Genomic DNA, 9,401 nt, shown 5'->3' with positions numbered 1-9,401 from the left:
AAATTGTACTAATTGTGTCTGGATATATTTCGATGTTAAATACCCAATATTTTTGTATTATCAAATAAATCGTTATTGGTCATATCGTTATTGTACTTCTCAGTGCCAGAAGTGGGTAAGTGCTATATTATATGACAGCTATTATAGCTGCCATGTGTACAATATACTATATGTACAATATACTGTGTGTAAATTGCCAAACGTTCACAGGGCAGCTATTGCACTACCCACGTCTGGCACCGAGCAGTCGGTATTGTACAGCAAGATGATAAATAAAGTTGCATTTTTGCTGTAAGATAACAAATATTACGTTTGTGTATACTGTTTTTCATTATGTTTTCAGAATCTTGCTTCCTATACCTCTCTACACAATATAAAAAATAGCATATTGGACGCATTTTGCATCCAAAATTAGCGCACACAAGGACTCTAATCCCCGTGATTGTCAAAATCGACCATTTTGCCGCCAATTTTAACGTATTGTAAATAGACCGATCATATGCAATCAAGAACGAACACAAACGCACTGTATGAGACCATGCATGATGCATGAACTCGCCGGAGAGGTCATATTTGCTGTCAAAATCAGAGCCGGAAAATTTTGATTACCTTGTTGTTTAAATAATAACAAACATGAAATATGGTGGTCGATCCTTCATGTAATTATTTCAGGTAAGCTAATCCTAACCCTAATCCTAACCCTATAACCCTAAGGATTATCCTAATCATAACCCTAATCCTAGCCCTAACCTTAACCCTAATTTCGTGTAAAATTACATGAAGGAATAACCGATATGACCTTAATCTTCCACACAGGGAGTGTGGGTTTCAAATGGGTTACCTGAATGGGCGACTCCATTTGAAAACTATAATGGGTGGGAGAATAAGGTTCCTTAATGTCTTCCATAGCATGCATAGGGGGTGTATGGATTTCAACTGGAAGAGATCAATATCCATCAGTATGGATTAAACTTTGTACCTTGATAGTTGCCTTAAATGAAAAACAAACAGATAAGTAGAGTCCTATGTCTTACTATGACTGTATTCCAACCAAAATCTGCTTTTCAATACACTAGAAAGGTGTTGATATGTATATCTTTGAAAATAGCCAGACATTAACCACAGCCACCGTGGCACAGTGGCATCGTCGCCTGCATGGTCACTCTTTAGCATTCATAGTGCCTTGGCAGTGGTTTGAACCCTGATGTGAATTTTAGTATTTCTTTATACCTGGGAACCAAGGGAGAACAGTGCCAGTGCATTGATTGGTCAAATAATAAATAAATAAATAAATAGGCCTAAATAATGCGCTGTGCCGTTTTTCAAACACGCCCTGAATGAAATTGATGGCCAAGTACCCTTAAGCATCCTTTCTATCGACATTTTCACTATTCAGTGGTTAGTTCAAGTTTAAGGGGGGTACTACACCCCTATGGTAAATTGGAGACAATTTTTGCATTTTTCTCAAAAAATAATAACACACTGGCAACAAAAGTTATGTATATTATTGGGGCAAGGAATCCAATTACTACACTGAAATTTCAGTGACTCAAGACAAGCGGTTCAGTATATATGATAGGAAATGAGGTACATCCTAGCGGTACCTCATTTTATCATAAATAACGAACCGCTTGTCTTGGATCACTGAAATTCCATTGTAGTAACTGGATTCCTTGCCCCTATAATATACTTAACTTTTGTTACCAGTGTGTTATTAGTTTTTGAAAAAAAATGCAAAAATAGACACAGATTTATCGAGGGGTGTACAGTAGTACCCCCTTAAGAACAGACTTTTCCCCAACACAATATCCGGGGGGGGGGGAGTACTCAGTACAAATGACCATGCGGTCACGTGCCGCAAACATGTCAGCATAGGCCTTTTGGTATATCAATTACCCTTTTGTCTAGGCCAATTTAGGTATATGAATGGGTCCTATTTTCTCATTTTTTGTCAAAAATTGTCCAATGTTGCCTCACTGTAGCCAAATTTTTTTGAAATTTGCCCAAAATTTGAGGAGGGGAAAGTTGTAAAAATTAGGATAATTTGTGTCAAATTTGGAAGAAAACTTTGAAATTTGGTATATCGATGGGTCCAAATTTCTCGAAAATTGGTATATTGATCGGTCCATTTTCAAATTCTCACTGGCACACCTTCTATCCAAACCAAACTCGAGCACCCCCCCGGCACAATATCCCCAGTATGGGTTAAACTTTGTTTTTGTACCGTGATAGTTCCTTAAAGCATCCTTTCGATCGTCATCTTCACTCTTAAATCCGTTATCGATGTAGGTCGTTGATATCCAAACAGCGCCATATCCTTCTCAAATCGTTTCTCAAACTGCAAAACATCTTCCTCAGTCACTTGCTCATACGCCTTTTGAACCTTACCCGTACTTGAGCTATTAGTCGCGTGAAGTGGTTTAGCCTGCACTATACTTGTCAGATTTGTAGCACCAATATGCGATAAAATGTAGTTTGAATCTTCGGTAATTGTTTCTAATTTCCCGATGAAATCATACTGGATGGAACATGGGCTGCATAATCGGTACATCTCGCGCCAATGTTGCTCCGCCGCGATATCCAACTTATTGACGGGATCACCAACATATCTTATAAATTCCTGAAACGAAACTTTAGACGAGTCTTTCATCAAACGTGTTTTTTTCTTTGAATTTCCAGTGGAGTTAGCATATTTCTTTGTCAAATATTTGAATTTATTTTTACGTATTATTGGACCAAATTTACGCTGTATGGGTAAAGTAAAGGATGTTTCCTTCACGAATTTTTCGTTGTAAGCAGAGAGCAACCTTTCATGTGGATTTCTGACGATCATGAATTTAGTGTAATCTCGAAGTCGCCTTTCAACCTCCTCATCCGAAAATGTTTTCAAACTCGGAATAAATGCACTATGAGGGTCTTTAACATGTTTTCCATTTAATAACAGCATTGCACTCTTCCAGTTGCTACAGGCAACCTTAGGGATCATACAATATAAAACTTTATATGCATCGGATACTAGAATATAACTCAGAACATCCTTCGTGATCCGTTGAATGTAATTTCCGCATGCGTTTTCTACTGTGCTTCGTCTCCGCTGTTGTTCTTGGAGCCACTCACATTCATCTGCACAAGCTGACTCGTCAATATCTGATTGAAAATAATAAAAACATAATTATGGTGATGATGATAATGGTTTTGGTGGTGGTGGTGATGATGGTGTTGATATTGACGAAGATGATGATGATGGTAATATAGTGGTGACGATGATGATGGTGATGATATAGTGGTTATGGTGATGACATTGACAAAGACGATGATGATGGTAATGGTTGTGACGATGATGATGATGGTGATGATGATGATGATGATGATGATGATGATAATGATGACGACGATGATGTGACGATGCTGATGACGATGACGATGATGATGATGATGATGATGATGATGATGATGATAATGATGACGATGATGTGACGATGATGATGATGACGATGACGATGATGATGATGATGATGATGATGATGATAACGATGACGACGACGACGATGATGATGATGATAGTGGTGGTGATGGTGATTATATTGACAATGATAAAGATAACGATAAGACTAAAATGACTAGATTTGTTCGCATACAAAGATAAGAATAATAAGAAATAAAAGGAATATAAGAGGACAGAAAAGAACGAAGTGGAGGAGAGAGGAAAATGGGAAAAATTTATGTAACACATATTTTTGAATTTTATTTAATAAAAACATATTTGATTTGACAATTAACATTCCTTTTGAAAAATCTTCTTTTTTCTTTTACTTTCTTTTCAAAAGGGATATCCTTTTTTAACCCAAATGTGTTTTATTTAAAAAGTAAATTTCAAACATATATAATAATTTGTTCTTTAAACATGAAAATATCTTACTAAAAGCAGTTTTAAAGGCGACAATAATTGCTAGCATCACCACCAACAATAACCACAACACTAAACTTCATCCATGATAATATTTAAAGGAGTATTTTGTGATCCAAGTATCCTCTTTTATGACATTTTCAATAGATATCCACGAAAAAAGCTTATTCCCAAAATTTCAGTTGATTCCGATTTTGCGTTTGCGAGTTATGCATGATTATGCGTATCTGCTCCATAGACCACTTGTAATTTCGTTCTACACCAGAACGTAATTCAAATTTGACGATATTTTTGCAAAACGAGTCATTCTGCAAGATAATACATAAATATAATGTAGCCAGAGGTTTCTAGTGGTACAAAAATCTCATCTCTTTTTGAGAAAAGTGGGGGATGAGGCTGTGGATACAACTTACGTGAATTGGTTGTTTTATTTTTCTCTACTGACAATGGCCGATGACCGGTGTATTCATCCATTTGAGGTACTCTTCCTTCTTCATGTTCTTCGAGTTGAGTACCGACAGTGGCAAATACAAAGCTCAAGTCAGGTACAAGTTGAACGGGTAAACGAAGTCCAAGTCCAACAGTTAAGACAAACAGGATGACAGCAAGAATCAGAACAACACAACGGCAGCCTAATTTCATGGTGAATGCAATTTCCAATAAACTGTCTTGGTTAAAAGACCAGGCAGCTGCTTCACATTTTCTTGCAGGAATCAGTGAATGGCGTTTGCGTTGAGTCCATTTTGCAAAAGATAAGAAGCTAAGAGACTGACAATGATGCTGAAGATAATGCGGATATAATGCGGGTAGAGTATGGCGGCACAAGTCCAGTGTTAAATGCTGTAGCACTAGTTGAGACTATTTTCTTTTCACTGATTCACACGAGTTACTATTGGTTCAATGGTGATCAATGGACCACGATATTATTAACCTGTAGTATTGTCATTGCAAAGGTTAAGGTTAATAACAAAAGAAATAATCACCCTGACCAGGACGAGCGCGTACTGCTTGCTAAAGTATTCATACATTCTCTGACTTAGTGAATTTGACACACTGCACATTCTGCATAATGTATTAATCATAGTAAAACGCGCCGTACACTTTGTCATTGGACACTTAACGCACCCCTGAACTTCATGGGCAAGATATAATAAATAAGTTCAATCCAAATGAAATACATGGATGGATAAACAATAGTAGGCCTATACGTAGTCAATATTCAATATCAAATTCATGCCAGGCTCATGTATGATACTACAGGGTGTCCCCGAAAGAACTGTATCGTCGGAAACTGATTGTTTTGGGTACTTTAACGCATAAACCAAACGTAACTAAATAACTGATGATGATGTTGTATGAAACTTGCGCTAAAAGTGCAGAATTGTGTCTGACGATACAGTTCTTTCAGGGACACCCTGTATGAAGACTTGTGCTAAAAGTGCAGAATTGTGCATAGTGCATACTGTAAGGCATGCATGTCACCGGTGGACACCGTGGCTGGGATACCAATCTGTATTACAGGTACAGTGGCAGTGTGCGCCGTTACCATATCAAAGTGCCAGTTTTGCCGTCTCCTATTCAAAAAACTCCCTAACGACGCTGCTTGCTAGTACAGGTACTTGCTTGCTAGTCGCTGCTTGCTAGTAGGCCCCGAATTTAAAACCTTAATTTTAATTGTCTTATATGCGAACGTAGCGAGCAGGACATTTTGCAAGGAAGGTTTTACTGGCAATACTATAATATTATTGTTATAATTACTTGAGCAGCAATGGTTTACGAGGACCTCATTCTTAGCCTCGGAAGAACTTAGAAGCAATAGTATTTATAAGTCACCACCTTTACTACATCCTGTAAATGAAGGCGACCGTAGTTAAAGCCACCAGTCTTACAATATTCAACACTGGACTTTGTTTGGCCCTCCATGTATACTTCACCCACAGGATTGGAAAAAAGCTCTTCAGCGTACGTCCTCATCTCACATTCTTTTGCAAAATGGGCGCATGGGCCTCTTCACCAATTCCTGGACCAAAATTTCGTGCATGCTCCCCGATATAACCGCGTGATTAAAAAAAAGGCTTCGTCTTCAGTCTTCGTCCTCAACTATTGCAAAATAGTCTGACTGTCCCGTCACCAGATCCTGGAACAAAATTTGAAGTAGCTACCAGATCATGAAGTTACCGCAACATATAATCTAATCTAAGTCAGCTTATAAAAGTATCCACCATGAAATTAGGCTACCGTTGTTTTCTTATGTTTCTTGCTGTCATCCTGCTTGTCTTATCTTTAGAACTTCGACTTCATTTACCCGTTCAACTTGTACCCGACTTGAGCTTTGCATTTGCCTCTGAAGGAGGAGTAGCTGGAACGGATGAATACACCAGTCATCGTCTATCGTCACTTAAGAAAAGTAAAACAACAAATTCAACCAATTCGTGTGTAAGTTGTATTTACAAGCCGCTTGTTATACAATACAGGCTAGTTTGAGTGTAGTCATCGTTGTGTTGAAGGTGTTGGTTGTGATGGAGATGCTAGATTTACTGATTATTGTCGCGTTAAGGGATCCAAAATGAGCGTTTATTGCGTTTCGACAGTATTTTTTGTGGGTCATGAGAGCACCTCAGACCTATCGAATTGCATTCTGAATACGAAGCATGTCTTTCTGATATCAAATAATTTTCATTTTTAAAAATCACAATATAATACAAATTTTATGACAAATTATAAACATTTGATATTTTTCAAATTTTTGATATATAACAGTCCTCGAAGTAAATTATATAAATCGAATGATATATTCTTAAAGTGTATGTAGCAGGGAGGAAAAGCCGACGGTCAATTGAAAATTTTGACCTTTTATATTGAAGATATGGATTTTTTTCCCCAAAAGACCTAATTTGTTTTGGTGTTTTGGGGAAAAAATCCATATCTTCAATACGAAAGGTCAAAATTTTCAATTGATCGTCGGCTTTTCATCCCACCTACATACACTTTAAGTATAAATCATCAGATTTATAAAGTTTACTTGAAGTACTGTTAAATATCAAAAATATCAATTTTAATGATTTGCCATAAAATGTGTATTAAATTGCGAATTTCAAAAATCTAAATTATTTGATATCAGAATGACATTCTTCGTATTCAGAATGCAATTCGATATGTCTGATGTGCTCTAATGTCCCAAAATAAATACTGTCCAAACGTTCATACCCCAGCCCTTAAGTAAGGGATACATATGTAATTACACTCTGCGCTGTGAGGCTGCATTGTGTGGAGCTCTGTGTTTTACCATCAATTGCACAAGCTGAAGACATTTTCATTGGATGAGAAGTCTTTTATTCTACTTAACTAACATCAGAGACATCACAGATAACATTTTGTTGCATTTTGGAAAGATTTACGCCACAAATTTTACGATTATTCATCTGGGATTCTACTGCTACATTTCAGTATAGTACACTTGGCCTACATTGAACTATGCATGCATTTACTTGGATGTGTATTGGAACTGGGATCTACATTTTATCAATCTGTAATTGGTTTGATTTCACAGTTGATCACTCATTGATCATGGATCAATCAAATCAATCAACTCAAGGAGTAATTAACTATACCAGAGAGTTTCTTCTCTCAATCAATGACAATTCAACTCATCACCATCATCTACTTCCCAAACCTGTTTTCAACACCCTGCTGGATTTGGGAATCTCAAACTGTAAACCCACTAAAAGAGGAAAGAAAGGTGGTAGAAAATATAGAGAGAAACTTGCATCCAAAGTTACCAATGGAATTTCACTGTATTCTTTGAACTGTCAAGGAATTAAATTGAAAGCAACCCGTGGAATCATCACTGATTTATTCGAAGAGCATGATATTGACATCTTTGCTTTGCAAGAAACTTGGCTAGCAGATGATGCATCTGATGATTTCATTGTTTCTCAGATTACCCCACCGGGATATGACATCTATAATATTCCTCGCGGTAGAGGCGACTCTCATGGAGGCGTTGCAGTTGTTTTAAAGAAGACATGAAAGTTGCTTCAAAATTTGACAATCGTGATCGCCATATGAAGACCTTTGAGTACTGCGAGCTAGTGTTTACCAATGGGTCAAAGTGCTTCACTCTTGTTAACATTTACAGGCCCTACCCATCACCCGTAAACAAACTCACTACTGTGATGTTCCTTGAAGAAATTTCTCAGTTTCTTCAAGATTGCTCCATCTCCAAGGGTGATTTAGTGGTTGTCGGGGATTTCAACCTTCACCTTGATATTTTAGATGACCCCGATACGCGGAAGTTTAATCGACTGATTGAAAGTCTTGGACTGATCCAGTCAGTAGTTGGACCTACTCATCGATGTGGTCATACATTGGATGTAATAGTTTCTCGTGAAATGGACAGTCTTGTCGAATCGACTCGTGTGTTAGATCTCATTTCAGACCACGCATTGATTGCTTGTGATTTGAATGTAAGCAAACCGTCTGTTCCAAGAAAGACTATAACATCAAGGAAACTTCGATCAATTGATCCACAGAATTTCAAGAAGGACATTGAATCTTCAGAAGTATGTTCTTCACTGGCATCTAATGTTACCAAAGCTGTCGAACAGTATAATGAATCACTCTCTTGCTTGTTGGACAGGCATGCTCCACTACGCACACAGACTGTCATTCCTAAAGATCTGCAACCTTGGTTTTCAGATTCGTTACATCAGATGAAACGAGATCGTCGGAAAGCAGAAAGGAAATGGATTTCAAGTGGTCTAACTGTTGACTTAGAGCATTTCAAGAACATTAGAAATGAGTACAATGTTGCTTTGTACCACGCCAAATGTTCTTTCTTTAACAACAAGATCAATGAATGTGGCAATGATTTCAGATCAATGTTTTCTGTTATTAGCGATATTCTACACAGTAAGCAACCATCGCGACTACCAGAACATGATTCTGCCGGTGACCTGGCAGATCGGTTCGCGGATTACTTTATGACTAAGATAGAGAATATAAGATCTGCCCTTCCACCTGATGCTTCCACTTCACAAGAGTCACAGGGTACCAGTGTATGGAATGAATTTACTTCTGTCTCTGAAGCTGATGTTATGGAGATTATAACCAAATCTCCTTCACCATCCTGTCTGTTAGATCCGCTTCCTTCATGGATGGTCAAGGATCACCTCGACGTGCTTATTTCAGCCATAACATCTTTGTTGATATGTCACTTGCTGAAGGTGTCGTTCCAGAGCCTCTTAAGACTGCCATCATAATTCCATTGATAAAGAAGGCTAACCTTGACAGCAACGTCCTCAAGAATTATCGCCCTGTGAGTAATCTCCCTTTCATTTCGAAAGTTCTTGAGAGAGTCGTAGCCAAGCAACTAACTGATCACATGTCGCAACATCGACTTCATGAACCATTTCAGTCTGCCTATAAACAATTCCACAGTACTGAAACCGCGTTAATCAGAGTCCACAACGACATCCTGTGGGCAATGGAGAAA

The 9,401-nt window shown here is 37.8% G+C and overlaps 2 protein-coding genes across 2 annotated transcripts; one reads left to right on the top strand and one right to left on the bottom strand.

Annotated features, from left to right (window-relative positions):
- Positions 1–2,236: 2,236 nt before the first annotated feature.
- LOC140138994 (carbohydrate sulfotransferase 10-like) lies at positions 2,237–4,835 on the bottom strand. Its single transcript, XM_072160775.1, has 2 exons — positions 4,321–4,835; positions 2,237–3,147 (listed from the first exon to the last, which is right to left on the bottom strand). Exons 1-2 carry the CDS (start codon positions 4,547–4,549, stop codon positions 2,237–2,239), a joined length of 1,140 nt encoding a protein of 379 aa, XP_072016876.1. The 5' UTR covers positions 4,550–4,835.
- A 3,097-nt stretch (positions 4,836–7,932) lies between these two features.
- LOC140138993 (uncharacterized) lies at positions 7,933–9,168 on the top strand. The gene has a single exon (XM_072160774.1). The coding sequence runs from the start codon at positions 7,933–7,935 to the stop codon at positions 9,166–9,168; it is 1,236 nt and encodes a 411-aa protein (XP_072016875.1).
- Positions 9,169–9,401: the final 233 nt, after the last annotated feature.

Source organism: Amphiura filiformis, chromosome 18 (assembly GCF_039555335.1).
Source record: "Amphiura filiformis chromosome 18, Afil_fr2py, whole genome shotgun sequence".
NCBI classification, from domain to species: Eukaryota; Metazoa; Echinodermata; class Ophiuroidea; order Amphilepidida; family Amphiuridae; genus Amphiura; species Amphiura filiformis.
This window is presented reverse-complemented; position numbering and strand designations above follow the sequence as displayed.